Source organism: Dermacentor variabilis, chromosome 5 (genome assembly GCF_050947875.1).
Source record: "Dermacentor variabilis isolate Ectoservices chromosome 5, ASM5094787v1, whole genome shotgun sequence".
In the NCBI taxonomy this organism is placed as follows: Eukaryota; Metazoa; Arthropoda; class Arachnida; order Ixodida; family Ixodidae; genus Dermacentor; species Dermacentor variabilis.
Genome location: NC_134572.1, coordinates 84,685,564 through 84,704,008, shown reverse-complemented (window position 1 = coordinate 84,704,008; position 18,445 = coordinate 84,685,564). Strand labels below are relative to the sequence as shown.

Below are 18,445 nucleotides of genomic sequence, written 5' to 3'. Positions count from 1 at the left end.
TGCGCACTTAATCGGGTGCTTTGCCAAGCGCTCTGTGCACCTGCTTCTCCCGATGTGCTTGTGCAACTTCGGTCGCTTAATTATTGCAGCGTGAAAATTAATCTTCTTCGTTGCGGTCGCAGCTGTTGTCTTTTCGGAAGAGCGTGCACTGAGCTCAGGTACCACGGCGGTGGAAAAAATTAAAGATTTAGCGCCATGTGATCACGTGTTGGGGCTTCTCATGGCTTCGATTTTGTTACGGAACGTTTCCTCTATGCTCTCTTTGCTTCAAGATTCCAAATCAACGAACATGACACAGTCTTGGAGTTATTGACCGATTAAGCAATCAATAGAACAGCCAATCTACGTATTGCTTAATTAACTGAAGCTTTGTCGGTGCTCCAATCGGCAATGCGAGAGTCGCGCAAAAAAAAAAAAAAAGCGGCCTTCTCTACACACGCTCACCAATAGTCGACGCAGAACCCCGAGCTCCGAGCCTAAGTGCCCCGAATGAAACGATTGTGATATACGCGGCACTATACGATACAAAAACACCGAGATAAACTCTCTCTCTCCGAGCCGCCGGCAAGCTTTCTTTTACTCGTGACAGTCGCCACCGCGCAGCAGCAACCCTCCGCGCGCGACGACGCTCCATGCATCAAACCTCCAAATCGACGCCCCTGGCATAGCCAAACAAACACGCCACCGAGACTCCAGTTCAGTGCACGCCTTGAACTCCGCGTCGTATGCCAGGACTGAGAGGTCGGCGGAAAGTGCGCTTAATTGCTGCCGAGACAGGCGCCGCGTCACTGGGGCACCACGGAACGGCGCGGCTTTATTTAGACACCGGAGCCGCGCACCGAAAGGACCGAGAAACCACGCCGCGTGGTCCTCAGCGAAAGATTTATCAGGCTTTGACGCCCGGGACTTGCTTGCCCCCCCCCCTCTGTAACCTTCTCGTTCTGGCGGCGACGCGCACTTATACGCGTGTGCCATTACATGGACGCCACGCATACATAAACGCAGATTCGAGAGCCCCCACTCCCCTCCCCCTCCATCCCCGTCAGCTCGGAGCGGGAGCGGTAGCCTCACTGCGCTTGTCGTCGTGCGACTCGAAATGGCTGTTGTCGCGTTGAGGCTGACAGTGTCCAGGCGCGAGTTTGCTGCGGACAGAAGAGAGTCGAAAGCCTTTCCTATATGCAGTGAGACATTTTGTGGTTGGGGAACATGCAGATGTCTCTTGAAACGCGGCAGCTGCGTTCGCGGAGAACCGCGGGCGCCGCTGTATTGTTAGCGCCTTGATTTTGTGATCCAGTGAAGTTTCGCGACTTAAATCGCTGCTCCTTTTTCCCCCTGCTTTCTTTTCTCGACGAAATTACTTTATCGTAGTTTATTGCACTTCCAGAGCTACCACGATTATATTGGCACCACGGAATGACAAGAGCAACGAAAATATTCCTCGTTGTAAAGCTGCAGTACTACCCGCAAGGTGGTTGCCGGGCTCATTGAGACTGGGATAAGTTTTGCAATCAGCACGTACGTGCACAGATCCCCCGTGATCAAACAAGGTGCAGTAAGACAAATGCACAACGTGCACAGTTTGCGCGTGGTCTTCATTTGAACGAGGACTGATGCCGCAATTATTTGTGCTAATGTTCAGTGCAGAGAAGGGGCGCCTGTGGATCAGGAAAACAGTCTACGGGAAACAACGATTAAGGAATAATAACACCAGGCATTACAAACGCCACAGCAGTTCCGTGTACCGTGCCATGCAGCAATATCAACATCAAACGTTATGCTATATCTCGGTCCGTTTTACGTAAAGCGTCGCATGAAACTTTGTATGAAACCAGTGATTTTCTCTCGTGCCTCATGAAAGCTTTACTGCCTTGATGTTTTTCTTTTCTTTTCGTGTTGTTTTTTAAGTAAATAAATTGCGCATCTGCTACGACCTCGACATCGGGTATGTAACTGTCTCTTCCTAAAATTTAAAATATATATTTTCACTGTTTACCTTGGGAAGTCAGAATGCATGCTATGTACTGCTGCGACCAGGTGCTGTTGTCTTCGTAGCGCTTTAGAGCAAGTGTCCCGGCGCGCTTGCAACAGTTTTAGAGGTCGACAGTGCGTGTCTCACAGTGTACTAAAGAACTTCGTCTTTATTAACGTGACACATCGACGTCCTGCACCCCTGTGCATTCTGCAAAATCCTTCGCGTACGACAAGAAGTAAATAACAGGCACAAAAGATACTAGTCGCCAACATGTCTTCAATGTTCACGAACAAAGAATACCCTCAGTTGCGGGCATCTCTCTTCATACTGTGTGAATCACAGGGTGAAGTAAAAAATAATAATAATAAAAATAAAAAAATAAAATAAACGAAGTTTAACTTCCCGTGCACCTCATAAAAATTCTTCATTTTCTACCACGTTGGCCTCATGCATGTGTACGTCGACCTCACGTTTGTGTATATAGAGCTCGGCCGACGAGCGTCTGTGTAGAGTGTGCGGCGCCATCGAAGAAAGGCATTGTGCGAGCCTCAAGAATGGGAGCGCACACTACACGTACACACACACACACACACCGCAGCGGGATGCCGAAATATACGCGGCCAGCTGCTTGACTACACCGAAAGGGTTGGCCTCACTGGCTGGGGAAGATGAATGACGCCCTCCACGCGTGCGCCGATCCCGAGAAAGATGTACCTCATGCAGACGTACAGCGTACGCACGGAACTCTCACCTGCCCGCCCACGTGACTGATTATGCTCATGTTGTACGACACGCGCATACTCTGCATCTTGACATGGATGTCAAACACCCGTGTTTGAAAAAAGACACAATCTCAACTTTCATCATCTGCTCGGACGAACACGCCTTCTTCAGGTTCGAGAGAGTGACTTTGGAAATGCCTATCAACACGAGATTTGCACAGTTTCCCACTTGCTCCTTCCAGGGACGATAAACAACGACGGCAAGTGAACTTGGTGTAGAGCGGGTCAGATGAACAGAATTAACGGAGGCTATATATCTATACTATAAAGCAGCAGCGCAGGGAAGGACAAAGGGCACAAGAACGTAAAACTGACGCCGCCAGGCATCACTATACTTTGTCTTTTCTGCGCTGCTGCCTTAACATGTTGAACCACTAGCCAGTCAACTCGTGCTTGTATATATAATCATCCTTCATATACAATGCGATTTCACGAACGTGGTATATGTATACTTCCGCGCACGAGAGAGAAAGAGATCGAGATATATACATTTTAATGGAAACCGAAGAAATCGAGCCCTTTACTTGCTGTTGTTAACTTTTGCAGATGCACATAATCAGGTTGATATGAATATGGAAACGAGTTAAATTGTACAAGAGAGAAAGGGACGAACAAAGCACGTAAAATGAGGTGAAAATTTGTTTGTGAGTCAGCATAATCGCGGAGAAGGCAGTACTATATTTCCTGTGCTTGACAGGCACAGTCTATATCTCTTTGGATGTCGCCGCTTAGTCCGCTTTCATATCACCGCGATGCGGGTTTAGCGGCTTTTTAGCGTGCTCAAAAGAGGGACAGCCTGGTCCTACAAAAGCGTTTAGAGCACATCCGGTAGCTACCATTTATGCAAAGAAGCACAAAAGGATGCGCTCTTTATGTGCTAAACACGGACTCATTCAAACGCACTTCGCACTCCAAGGGAGAGAAAGCAGGACCTATCGAGTGACAGTCCACAGCGCGGTTATGTCGCACGTGTGAAACGAGAGGGAGGGCCGCCCCTCTTCTCAGATTCTCTTCACTATCTCAGCTGGCTCCCGCGTCGCGGTCAGCGCTTCGCAGCGCGTGCAACGCGTGTTTCGCGTCCGCCACACAGAGCGCCGGTCGTGAGCGTCCTACACCAGGGTCCCTCATAAAGGACTCGGCAGGTGATACCGAGAAGCGAAGCAGCGCTTCCTCGGTAGCATCTTGGGAAAACGCCTGGCGCGCGGGGTGGCGCATGCGACGTCACCGCACTCATATATAGACGCACACCCGCAGACACACGAGCGCACGCCGAGACGCGCTCTGCGCGAGAGAGATGCGCGCCCGATTGAAATGCGTGCGTCAGTCAGTCAATGGAGGCTCCTGCTCGTCTCGGGCGGCGCCTTGTTCCCCAATGGTGATGGATGAGCATCCCGCCCACCCACGCGCACGAGGCTTCCGCGCGGTGCGCTCCCCCAACAACTGCGAGGAGGCATCGAGGCAGAGGCGCCTTCGGGAAAGCGCGGGGGATCCGAGGATCTTCCTTCCGAGAAACCGAGACGCCGGCATGCTCCGGGAGCTGGCGCTTCAGTCACAGCGTAGACAGGGTGCGCCTGTTGCGCGCACCGTGTACGGCGCATTTGTTTCGCCTTGCTTCCGGCACTCTGTGTTAGACGTTGGATTTCATAAAAATTTGCCTGTCGAAACGCTCCCCGCTCACCTATTGCCCGAGCTTCAGCCCTTCGCAATCTTTCGTAGCAGCATTGGACGGTGCCTTATCATTTCAAAGGCACTTCAGAGGTTCGACAGAAAGGATCGTGTCTGTGCTAACCAACCCGTGCTGGATTTGCGGCGTAATACTTTGCACACGCGTTCTTAGGAGAGGCCTCGTAACGCAACTGTGTGCACTTTCCCGCGCTTTGGTGCTTCGCAGTCTTTCGTCGGTTCTGTTACGTCACGATTCCTTCTTTTCGCATCGGGGAACAGCGAAGCGGCCGTTGGGCTGGTTTCCTTGAGCAGTTATAAGAGCGCGTCCACAGGTGAATCAGCCAATAGTAAATAAAATGCGCGGCATAATTATTCTCATGACTCGTCGAACATCGAGGACGGTGCACCTGCTGCTCCGGCACCTTTCCTCTGTCACCGTCTTCGTTCACAGGAGAGAAAAGGGCTCACAGACAGTGTGCCACTCGCATGCTGATCGCGAGGATTGGCCTGCATAATTTGTACTCGCAGGCGTTTCATAATTTTAGGAAATGATTTACTTAAGGGTTCGCTGCGATGCACGCCTTAAAGAGCAAACAGCTGGAAGAGTGCTGTTTCCGCTTTGCGCGATGCAGAGGTGTTTCTTTGTTTTGTTTTTGTTTTGTTTTTCTATCTTTTTTTAACTTTTCGCGTGAAGCAAGGGGCCGAATTCCCCTAACCTTTGCATTTATCCACTGTGAAAGAGTCACTTTCTTTTATTCTTGTAAGACCAACGTATGTTTCTAGTGCATTGTTTGTTTTCTCTTGTCTTTCTTTAGTATTCTTGGTTTTCATTAAGACCTCCTCTAATATCGCGTTTCACTCTAATCAAGCACGCAGTGCGAACTGGTCAGCTAACCTCTACAGCTCTCCTGAAAGTTTACCTATCTCGCAGACGAAATCGCTTCGATTGATAAGGAGCATGTTTGAACGAGAGGTGCTTAACGAAAGAGAAGCCATGCGCTGCTGTTTTCATACAGCTGCGATAAAGCCGAGCACTATGCTAGTTCGAGTTAAAAGATATTCAAGAGGTAAGAAAAACTTAAATTGTGATGCGAAGATCGTCGTAATAAGAGCCGAAGCGCAACTGCTTTCTGTCTTGACGCAGGCTGCGCCACTAGTGGGGCAATGGCTGCTTCTCGACACACCTCGTCTGTCCTAAGGAACACGACGAGCCTCGGTCCAGAAATGTAATTAAGGCTTCAACATGGAGTCACTTTGGTGGCATCGTTCCTGCTGCCCCCCCCCTTCCCCCCTCCCCCGTTCGTTGCACCATCCAATCTTCCAAAACGCGTGCCTCATGTTTAAACGTGCTACTAGCGGGAACGCGGTCGTCTTGGTTATGGGAAGTAGAACGTGGGATAGCCTGCTTACGAAATTTTTCATCTCGACCGCGCGATCTTTGTGACGTGAGTGAGCTGTTCCAGCAGTACACGCAGCAACAGCCCAGTGCCCACGGAAAATATACATCCACGAAATAACGGCGGTACAGCAAATGCACCGACGCCCTCTCAGAGATTAAAGGGGCCCTCCTCACGACGACCAGCCTTCTTGTAATCGAAGTGTGCGCGTGTGTTCGTGCGACGTCGCGTGTATAGCCACCTGGACAGCACCGTCCTTTGCGAGCTGGGAGGCGCTCCAACATTGCCCGCTGCTTCGTCTCCCGCGCCATGCCCGAAAGAAGGCAGCTCGCTGAGAACGTCGCCCCCCCCCCCCCCCCTGCGCTCCCTCCCCGCTACTCTCCCTTTCTTCCTACAGACACAAACCAACACCCCCTAGACTCGCAAGCACACCATACGCCCACCCTGCAAATGGCCGACGACTTTTCTTATCTTCCTTTCCATTCCGTATGGAGCAAAGAAAAGCGGAAAAAAATGTAGTATTCTTTTCTTCACTTTTCTTTTTCAACTTGAGGTATACAGCTTGTTTGCCTCCTAGGAAAGACGTTAGGCTCGTGATGAGGACATCACTGCGAAGACGCCCGCGGTGATGCATGCATGCTGTGGACGCGTACCTTGCGCGGCTGCCTTGTGGCCAGGATTTTCTCGATCGTGTTTTACCTCCATTTTACCTTAACTAATTGTTTAGCTCGAATGGAAATCGTTCCATCTTTTGTTTATGTTGTTTCGTTTTGCTTTGTTTCGCATTGATTTCTCCTCGTCGTTTACCTGCTGTGGTATTTGCGCGCGCTGTGAACGGCCTCGACTGTCCGTCCGTGACACAGTTCTCCAGTGCACGACGTGAGATCTCTCTGTATCGCAGCGAACAGTCGCTCTCTCGTTGCTATACGCTTATCTGTCTTATCATTCTAGTCCATTCACGGCTGCTTAACAGCGGTGCGCTTGAAGCGTCTCTACACAAACGGCGTTCATGCAGTTAAATTAACGTTTAAAATGCAAACTGCAATTCCGGAGGGTGCAAGGTGTCTTGATAGACCATAAATGAAAAGAACTGTACATGTGTAAGCGCGAGGCTATACTGACGTTCTTGAAAACGAACGAAAACTATGACTTGCATTACCTCGATTCGAATACTTTCTTTGTTTTTTATATATATATATCCCATGCTGGTCAAAACGGGAGGCGTGGTAGGAGGATGGAAGCAAGTGGCGTGCTGGAAATCTTATCTGTTGCAAGCGCCCTGATTGGTCGCTACTCCGCATAGCAACTGACTGCAAGCACTTACAATGAATGAAGACTGGATTAAAGGACTTAGAATGCATGACACAACAAGAAAATGAAGAAGTGAGAGAAATTATTTATTGGGCTCTAAAGCCGAACAAGTCCAAAGCGGCTATAGAATGCATTGTTGCGTTTCCATGCTTCCTGCTGGCCTTCGTAAGAGTGGCTTATTTGAGGTGGAACTACATAATGCTTAGAAACCAGCAGCAGAGCGTTTGCCTATCGCACTTCCAACTACGAGTGATATGTGTCCTGATTACTTTTTCATGTTCGCGTTTCAATTCCTGTTAAAGTACGCTTCTGACTTTTTAATGGAAACAAGAAAGTAGAACCCATTGTGTCAAAAACACTACGAGGGCATTCTTGATCAGCGGTTGTTCACGACAAACCAAATTTGAGAGGCGAAACACATTTTCCGAGAAAAACTTCTATGGGCCATTTTCATCAAGAAGGGTATACGTGTCTTCGTTGCCCACTTCTACATCCTTGTAGATGCATATAAAATAAACGGAAACAACCTGCATGCACTACAGTACACAAAACAAACAACACGTAGATGCTCTAAATGTGAAATTTCTTCTCTCTCCCTCCCTCCATCATTCTCTGTCTCTGTCTCTCTCTCTCTCTCTCTCTCTCTCTCTCTCTCTCTTGTCGAGTTTATTAAGCACCTTTTGTGCCAGCGCCATCTTTTATTGCTTCCCAGTATCACAAAAGTTCTCGGAAAGCATATGTTATATACATAAAGCATCGGAGGCTAAGTATTTATCATGTATATAGCGTTATGCATAAACGGGCGCATGCACGTACGTATGCATAAATGTTGTAGATACATGTATGCACGGATAATTTGTTATTATTGGTAAGTGTTGGCAGGAAGGACTCCTCGCGCCACCAAAACAACGAAAGGACGCAGCTGCATGTCGCGAATACACGTCTTCAAGTATATTCAACGAACCTATATGGGGTCACGTACAGGCATCAAAATCAAAGCACTGAAGTATCAATGCATTAAATTTTATCGTTAAGCAAACGTCACAGTTATTGAGACCAAACACAAAAAGAAAGAAAGAAAAAAGAACCTGTCCTTCGTGCCTCATTCCAGCAGCCAGCACATATGCGCTTTCGATCATAAACAACTGCTTTCACATTCCTCCCTCCCCCCCCCCCCCTTTTTTTTTTCACGTTCAAGAGCGAGGAGAAAGAAAATGGAGATTATGACTTGCCTGAGCGTTTTAAGCTCGTAAACTGAAATGCAGAAGAAGTGCGAGGGAACTCCAGTTGTTTTCGCGGCCGCAAATGCGCAGCGGTTTTGGGTCGACTTCGCTGTGCGGAACCCGTGCACCATGGCTTTGTCAGGCACAGCGAGATAGCTGTGCCGCGTCCGTACATGGGGTGGGAAAGGGGGGGGGTGAAACACACGCGATAAAAGAAGGAAAAAGAAACAAGGCGGAAATAGAATGCTGAGAACGAAAACGGATACGCGCGCAAGTGGCATAGGAACCTCGTTCGTGACATAAATGATAATGGGTGGGGGATATTATCCAGACATAAATGGGGGCGACGGAAAGCCGAAACAAATTATAATTAGCCCCTCTCCAATCTTTCAGCGTGCAGCCGAGAATCGGAGCATGCGTCTGCGCTACTGTGGCATGCGTTGAGCGATAATTACAGCTTGCCAAAGCGCGCTGAACACGCATTAAGAGACACTGTCTATATGCCTCGTATATACGTGCACGGCGGAGAGTGCACGATGCGCATGATGTACTGGTAATTAGTGCGTTATGCTATCAACACACTGAAGCATTGAGCAACCCCTTGTATAATCAGCCGCATCATGCTGAAAACGCTCCTGCCCTTGTGAGATCACCCAAGCTGTAAGCATCGTTGGCCTCGGTCAGATCCTGTCGAAGGATGAATGGGATTCTGGGGTTTTGCGTGACAAAACAAAGATTTGATTGTTAAGCACGCTGCAGTGGGGGAGGGACTCCGGATAAGTCTTGATCACCAGGTGGTCAATGGCTTGATACGCAGGTGGTCAATGCCTTGATCCCCTGGTGGTCAATTTAAATCTTTAACGTGCCCCCAATGCAAGCGACACGGGAGCACTTGTGGAAGGGCCTTGCGTGACCTGCAGGAACGCCGACGGCTCATGGTTCCTTTCTCCCGACGAAATAATTCAGGGACACACCTTAAAGGGTCCCCCACCAAGTCTGGTCATTTTGATCTGACAAGTGCAGAGCGTACATTGCACAATAACTATCGTGCCTGCAAAGTATTACGTCGCTACGCGCCGCAGAAAGACCTAAAATTTCACACCGAACGCCGTCTCCCCTACTCCTCGCGACCGCCGCGCACCAAGCCGGAGGATGACGTACACGTGCTAGTGCGCCTACGTACACGTGTTTGCACTGTGACGTCGCTTGTGGTGACACGTGACTTCGAGAATTATTCAAGGCAAAATCTGTCATTTGTGTATTGTGTTGCTTGAATCGACGCATTAAAGCTTAGAGAAATACTAAAACACATAAACCGAATGTCTACATGCTTTCGTTTTGCTTCGCACGGCGGCAAGAGAGATGTATATATACTTCATTTACTTCATTCGTCTGCTCGTTCCCACGTCGTGCAGTGGCGTGCGCAGACACCGAAAATATGTAATTTTCTGCCGTGCTCCAGCGCGGCGTCACGCTCTGTGATCCGCTTGTGTCTGCCTCAGTATTCGTGTAGCCCTGCCTTATATGGCTAGTCACGTGTTCACGTGCACAGCGCGCAATATCGTGCGCTGCGCGAAACGACACAATATCAGAACAGCTCGCGCAGGACGCCGTCAGCGCAAGTGCGCCGCGTCGCAAGAAAGCGAGGAGAGAAAAAAAAACGAAGGCGGGGCCCGTGACGTATGCATCACGCGATCCTCGAGGTCCGGTATGGGAGAACGCAGTGAAGGGATTTCGGTCGCGGAGGGTAGACGAGGCAAGTGGAGAGAGTGTCTCTCCTTGCAATGGCGCTCGCCTCCTGAAATCATGAGTTCGTGGCACTGAAATATTTCTGTCTCGGCTATTAATGGAGCCGATTTGAAACATTTTTGCGGCAGAACGCTCCTTAGAGGACGCGTAACAACTTTCACTGGGCAACCAAAATTTGCTATGGAGCCTTAAGGGGCCCACTAAGGGAGACAGTTACGGTAACTGCATGAACGAGATTATCCTCTTTAACCCTTAACAATTACCACTTGTTTTCTTGCCAGAAACGATTATGCAATGAATGCATTTGTCAAGCGACCTGCGCATCACTGGTGAAAAAAAGAAAGGCTCTTTAATGAGCCTTGAAAGCATTTGCCTGGTGACACGCCTAAAATTCTAATCCAGCTGGCAGGGATGAAAAATAGAATGACATGTACAGCGCATGTCATTGGTACAGAACCTGCACGAAACACACCAAAACACTCAATAATTAACTTAAGGTATGTGCATCATTGAGACCGGTGTCTCTGAGGAATATTGAAAGCGCTTTCCTTGCGCGAGCTAGACAGGCGGTGTTAGTCTATGGACCAAGTACGTATCGCAATTCGAGGTACACTAGTGTTTGGGGAATGATCAGTGCGGATATTAGGGTCTTTCTTTCTGATGTAAATAGCCTGCAAATCCAGATTATGTTGGATATGTTTTCGCGTTCGTTGCACGCAGCGCCAAACGACGATCTTATCTGTTTAATTTTAGATACGAAGTATTTAGTAATTGCGAAATTAGCCGAGCGATAATTACATGTAGTAATTCAAGAAGTAGTGACGGTGAACACAAAAAATAAAGGCTAGGGTAAAAGGACGAAATTGAAAATTACGATCTTCTGAAATCTTGTAAATTGTGTAGCTACAATCATTTCTTTTTTCAACGTTTTCGACAATGTCATATAGGCGCGACAAAGTTGAAGATCGACAGAAATGAGAATGGTCTATTAACGCTCATTTCTCCTCTTGAAACCGCCAAAACCACTCGAAAACTCATGTATCGTTGAGTGCCTCTTCCACAAACGTAGTTTGAAGCATTGCAGACGTTTGGGTGGTCGTTTTTCTAAAGAGTAATCACACTCTCAAGGAGGTTCACTGTACGTTACCAAAAGACACCACATTAGAAGTAGCGTAACCTCAACAGTTGGCACAACTATCACCCCAAACTCATAAGGCATTCTGCGGTGGCGTAGCATACATTATTATTATTATTATTATTATTATTATTATTATTATTATTATTATTGTTATTGTTATTATTATTATTATTATTATTATTTATTGGAATCCTCTTTGAAACAGGGTGGTGACAAATAGTAACCTAGCCTGATTGAGCTGACCAGGTAAGCTGTACATGCTTTTCAGTCCAGCATTATACCCGCCGTATTTGCTTAGTGGATATACGGTGTTGGGCTGCTAAGCACGAGGTCGCAGGATCGAATCCCGGCCAGGGCTGCCGCAACTCGACGGGGGCGAAAACACCCATGGGCTTAGATTTAGGCGAACATTAAAGAACCTTAGGTGGTCCGAATTTCCGCAGTCCCCCACTATATACGGCGTGCCTCTAATCAGAAATTGGTTTTGTCACGTAAACCCCCACAATATCAATCTATCATTATGTCTACATCTCCTTAATCCCTTTCTCTCTTCCCTAAAGCTTCTATAAGTATATATACCTTGTACCGTTAGATATGCCTGTAACAGATAAGGTCCTATCAATCTCTCCCTGCTCTTTTCCATCCCATACTCAAGATGTATCGCGGCTACTGACCGGTTAATGCTTCCATCCACTTCAAACCCCAGCGCTTCTGGAAGATGTACGTTACCTACAGGTCTCGCTCTGTGACTACCTTCGAATCCGTGCCCACTTGCAGCCACCTAGCGGGAAAACGCAACAATATCGTTATACGAAGAGCTCCATGAAGGAAGTTACGGCTTCTGGGTCACCCTCACGTAGAGCTGGTACAGAACAAACTTGTGCCTAGAAAGGAAAGCAACACTCCACGTCTACGGGGTGATCATTTTTAAGTTCCCCAGAATTTTTAAAGATCGCCTGTCGCAGATATCACAATTCCTGGCCTTGAGCTGGATTTTTCGAAGAGGCGGACATCACTAGCATGGGAAATTAATAAAAATATTTGGGGTTTTACGTGCCAAAACCACTTTCTGATTATGAGGCACGCCGTAGTGGAGGACTCCGGAAATTTTGACCACCTGGGGTTCTTTAACGTGCACCTAAATCTAAGCACACGGGTGCTTTCGCATTTCGCCCCCATCGAAATGCGGCCGCCGTGGCCGGGATTCGATCCCGCGACCTCGTGCTCAGCAGCCCAACACCATAGCCACTGAGCAACCACGGCGGGTTAGCATGGGAAATTGAAACAACTATTCCACCGATTGCCATAAATACACTAATCAACCTCTTAATTAATTATTCTATGGCGCATATTGCAATTTACGAATTGTAGCCGGTGAGTATCCCACTTGGAACGAATTTCCAGAATGATACCGATTTTGAGGTATGCGCCATCAAACTCGCCATAAATATGAACTGTTGTTCCACTTACTTTTTTAGCAAAACGTTCTTTCGTACACTTTTCACAATTTTCTATGACGCAGAAGGCTGATAAGGATAGCAAGTCCGACTGTAATGTGTAATTAGCAGTTCTTCGCGCAGCGTTAGGAAATCAGATTTGGTCATGTGCACTTAAAGTAAAGAAGAAGCGGCTGAATTCGCTTATCAACGTATACCTAAACGATGAACATAGAAATTAAGCGCGAGGAATCATCCTAATAATCATCGTCATCATCAGCATCAGCAGCGCTCATAGCCCATTTTATTGCCCGCTGAGGACTGTAATTTGTCCACGTTATCTCCGGTTACTCCTATCTTGAGCCTGCTGACTCTACATCTTATGTCTGCAGTGCAAATATCATAGCTACATCATGCCACCTTGTTCTCTGCCGTACTGAACTGCGCTTCTTATCTTCCCTTGTCACCCATTCTCTCTAACTTTAACAGATAACCGGTTGTCTGCGAGGAATACGAGCGTATACGAACATCTCGCAAATCAGGGCAACCAGAGCCAGACGCATACACAAAGACCTATATACAAGAAGCGTATAGTGTATACACACCATTGTCAGCGCACATCAGACGGAGCACGCCGGTGGCGAAGCGCCGCTCGAACTGTTCCGCATGTCTCGACAAAATGCAGCTTTCAACATGCAGGCTACCGAGCGGTTTGCGGCAGGGCGCTTTAAAAAGGAATAAAGCAACGTACAAAAAGATAGCGCAGATGAGAGATAACGATCAGACCGCGCGCGGGGGAAAGCGTGCCGCGTGCTTTACAGAAACAAGCGCCGCGCGCACATCGCGACTTAAAAACAAACGTAATAAATTGGGCCGCGGTCGGAAAGGAGGCAAAATACCACAAACGTCCTCATTGAAATATGTAGCGCGGCCAAGTGTGCCGCGTATTCGACAACACGTGTTTCGTTCTTTCTCTATAGTTGGCATTTTTTGTACGTGCGTGCGTGCGTGCGTGTTGGCAACTAAGCAGTCTAAGCAGTCCTTCATTTTCTCCGCTGCACCCCTGACGTGTTGCGCGGCCTGTTTTATTTGTGCTCCTATGTCTCCCCACCACGTGGGCGCATAAAGATGATATCATTCGACGGCTGGAATTTACAGCGGCCGAACACATATGACAGGCGCTGACAGCGGATGTTCGGATCCGGGCCTTCGCGGAAAACCAGGTCGCGGTTGCGCTCGCTCCAGACGTGATCGAAGGGGACGAAAGGGGTATAAATTTAGTACCTTTCAGAAGAGCACGCACGTGCATCTCTTCAGCGAGCGCAAAAGCGAACGCGAAGATGGGTATCATACATGATTCGCCATCTCTTCGGGGCACACGGATGCTATATACTCATACAGCGCGTTCCCTGCTTTTACCGCTTCCAAATAATTTATTTATTTTTACTGACACATGATAAAAGAGAGAGAGAGATAGAGAGAGAGATTGCGAGCACTGAGCAGCGAGCATCCACTCGTTGCAAGTGCGGACACTACTAAGTTAACTCAGCTCGGACATACACTTAAAGCTCAATAACGTATATGTAGCTCATGCAATATTAGTGCCATTGCACGAGTGAAACGAAACAAAAGACAGGCACCGAATATATAAAATAAGGCTTTAGTGTTTGCTGTGGTCGATGTGTAGAGTTTCTTTTTTTTTTTTTGCCTTTCTTCTTCCTTTTTTTTTCTTCTGACACGTTTTGCCATGATGTCCATGGCGCCACTGCATTTCTTTCTTCCTTTCCTTCTTTCCTTCTTTCTTCCTTTCTTTATTTTTCGTTTCGGACAAGTTGTGCTTCATCCCTCTCCATTTCTTTCTGGTGGACACAAAGCCGTGCACACGAGTTGTGTACACAGCGTTTATCTACACGAGGTGAACAAGTCTCCTATAGCCATATAGGATATTGGCTCGAAAAGTATAGCACAAGTTCGGTGACATCTCGTGTGACTACTTGTGTGTATTGTCTTTCCCACGTGTTCAAGAGCAAGCTTGCACGAGCACCCGCCGTGGTTGCTTAGTGGCTTTGGCGTTGCACTGCTGTAAGCTCGAGGTTACGCGATCAAATACATGCCGCGGCGGCCGCATTTCAATGAGGTTGAAATGCAACAGCGCCCGTGCAAAGCGCATTGAGTGTTCGTTAAGGAACCCCACACGGTTAAAATCAATCCGAAGTCCCCCACTATACGGTGTACCTTACAATCATACCGTGCTTATGGCACGTAAAGCCCTCCCCCCCCCTTCCAAAAAAGAAAAAGAAATCAGTTCGCAGTTTAATCACAGAGTATATAGCTCAGTATTCTAATCAAACATTACCGAAAGTGTTAAAGATGGCAAAGAGTCATAACGTTGTGTTTGCAAGAATGGCGTTATGGCATCACTGCAGCGGTGATAACGCTGCAGTGATGTAAAAAAAAAAAAAAAAAGCTCTTTAAGAAAGACGCTGCAAAGTCCGACTTTCAGACCTACGTAAGTTATTCGGTAGTCACACCTCTGACGACCGAACACATCAGGTTTTATTAATTCTTTTTCATCATTCAACAGCTTTGGATAACGTTAGCTAGGACACAGGGTACAGTAGCGGAATGTATAGCAAGGACAGGGGAACACATCCGTAGGAGCCGCATAAGATAAAGGACGAGATAATTGTAATTCGCGAATGCCTTCAGTGCGGTAAAGTTTATCGGAGAAAATGGTAATTTGTGCACCTCTGTGGTATATGGGGCGCCTCTGCTCTGCAGTGGTCTTCTCTAACCTGAGGATAATAGCCGTTGACTAATAGTGCTTATGTAATGGTGTTTAATTTCGGCCACCCTGATATTCTCTAACGGGTACATTATATACACAAGTATAGACAAGCGTTTGTCGCATGTGGTTTGATGCATGGTGATGATGATGATAATGTCGACGACGGCGAATCTTGGCAAATCTCTGATAGTGGGTATACGAAACATAAGTGGTGGGCAAATAAACAAACAGTGATGGTGCTGCATGTGCACATAGTAATGGTGGGGTCGGGCATGAAATAGATGGTAGCTGGCCCATGCCGTCGTCCAACTCATCCACGCTGATGACGTTGTTGAAGGGAGAGACTTGTTCTCATCGAGAAGGAGGAATATGGGATTTATTTACAGTATCTACATGAGAACGTTACAGTTCATCAGTCTAGCATGACTGAAAGAGGAATGCACACTCAGCAGCCGCGCCACGGCTACTTATAAACACTCTGTCCTCCCTAGATCCCTAGGTGAAGGAAAACGGCCGTTCAACCGTCTACCAATTCGGAGCGTCTAAAGTCATCGAAACCGACCCGCCTTTGAGGGGGAGGGTTTACACACTCACTTCCGCACAGGTTTCACTAACCACACCGAAGTGAGAGGGTTCTCGCAGACACGGATTTTGCCCTGAGCAGGCGCCTCTTGGTCCCAGGGTTGACCCCGCAGCCAGTGGCCGCCGCGTCTGTCCATTGACTGACGACTTCTAAGACCAGTGAGAGGCTCCGCAAAACACCTTCTTCCCGGAGTACCACCGCTTCAAACAAACCGTGAGGGTGACGGCGAATTCACTAACAATACTTGGTCCGCCGACCGCGCCTCGACCATGTGGCGCCGACGGGCTGGGGACTGTCGTATTGTCGTCCTTATAGAAAGCGAGTCGCCGCAGTAGACATGGTGGCGCTGCGGTTCCCTGTCACTGTCAACACTGTCGCTTCCCCGAAGATCGTCAGCCTCCGCAGGTCGAACGTAACAATATCTATACTATATTACACATCTTGGCCGTGGCAGAATTGTCTCAAATAGCGGTCTCTGAAATCCGAGATGGGTAATTTTCAATGCTACAGTGATTCCATGACAACTTTCAGCAATATGAGTATCAAGTTCGGACGCAGGTAAACGTTATTAGGATGTTCCATTGGCTCCTGCTAAAAGCACCGTTAGTGCATGCCTCAGGTTTACGCATATGTCCAGCGAAAGTGGTTATACTGCATATGTGTATAACACGGCCATTCCACTCCCTTCCTGTTTGTTTCCGACTGGTGATTAATTGTGATGCTGCGCAGTGACGGCGTTCTATTAAGGTGTGTTGTGAGCGGCTGTGATTGTGTGTGTTTACTCAGTGCCCCTCTCCCTAATTCCTTCTTATATTTCTATATTTCCTTCGTCCACAACTGTATGGGGCAGCAAACCGAATTTTCCACTGTGATTTACCTTTCTATCTTTCTCCTTTATTTATTCTCTCTCCTACCTCTCTATAACAACGGTGTGCACATCGTTCAAGAATATATTACACAGTCGTTCGTGTACTAAACACCGAGTTCAAGGACCGTCGCCGCGGCCACGTCGGTGAACGTTCCAACACCTGGCAGCGGCTTAAAAGCACTTCGTGTAAATAAGGCCCCGTGCTTTATAGGCCTCGTGGCCAGTGACACCGCTGCATACGTGGAAATGCAAAGAATTTGCGTCCCGTATGTGACATTTCCTGCGCAGACATCATGCATTAATGTAAATTCATAAAGCCATACGCAAAGCGCTCTGCTCGACGCATATTTATGCGCTGATTTAAGTTCATTTACCACGCTTATATGGATGGAAATGATAAGCACTAAGATATGTGTCAGGTTGTTCTAAAATATATTTTTCACCCACCTTGTTTAGTGAATCCACGAGCATTGCGCCAAAGCCTGTAAAATGCCTGTACCTCTATGAGTATTTTCTGTTTTGTTGAAACTATTACAATGTTTTTCATCATGCTCTCACACACAAATGTGTGTTATAGTGAAATGTACAACGCTATTTTATCTATCACTGAGTGTTTGCTTTTTGCATAAATACTGCTTTAATGAGTCTCGGCTTAGGGTCTCTGTTGATTCGACCTCCCGCTTAATTCAACAGCATCCAAAATTCAAAGCAGCCGCGCTTCCAATAATACGAAGTTCAACTTAAAATACCTCGAACTGTATTTAAAAGGGATAAGAACTACGGTATTCAAGTTTTTATCTGCGTTATTAATCACTGCTACCTTGATAAGTCTGTCATCTGCCTTCATCCTTCACACTCAAATGCTGAAACCAGCCAGTCAGGGACGCGATATTGATGAATGACAGGGAAGAGAAAATAATTGACGAATGCACTGCCATCAATTTGTGAAGCGATTTTAGCAGGTGTTGCGACATTGTGATCTGCATCGTCTCCTTATGTTAAGTTCTCGTCGTACGCATATTACAGGATTACACATTTTACTCTGTATATGCTCATGACGTTCTCGCGGTGTAGAACAGCCTCTTTCAGTTCTAGTCCTGCGCGCACAAATCGGCCAAGACTACCGAAGTGGTTCTGCATGCAGTGCCCAACCCGATGAACCGACATCATCTCCTCTAAGACCTCCGCATGGAGGATGTGCCAGAATTCTGGATGAATGCAGCGTTATACACTGAGTCCACATACGCACTTCAACGCCACATATGCAACAGACACTGACCAATGCTGTCTTACACTAAATGGATCACCGCAGTCGGTGACCGATTATTTAGCGTTTTCTGTCGCAATAATTTTCCTTTCGCTTAACCTGCAGAAGCCTCACATATTATGGTTCAATTCTGTTCCATATATACATACTAACCACATCGCAAAAATGGGGCGAAAAAGTTAGCGTATACTGATCCGTTGTATAGACTAAACAATAAAAATGACGGGGAAAAAATCGGTTAGGAGTTATTTATTAATCACAGAGTA

At 47.4% G+C, this 18,445-nt stretch overlaps 1 protein-coding gene across 1 annotated transcript in view; it reads right to left on the bottom strand.

The window, feature by feature from the left end:
- LOC142582921 (uncharacterized) overlaps nucleotides 1-13,361 on the bottom strand; it is a 21,133-nt gene extending 7,772 nt beyond the window's left edge. Inside the window, exon 1 of the mRNA XM_075693052.1 lies at nucleotides 13,279-13,361. Coding sequence (XP_075549167.1) covers nucleotides 13,279-13,294 — 16 coding nt within the window. The 5' untranslated portion in view covers nucleotides 13,295-13,361. The remainder of the gene's footprint in view (nucleotides 1-13,278) is intronic.
- Between the last annotated feature and the right edge of the window lie 5,084 nt (nucleotides 13,362-18,445).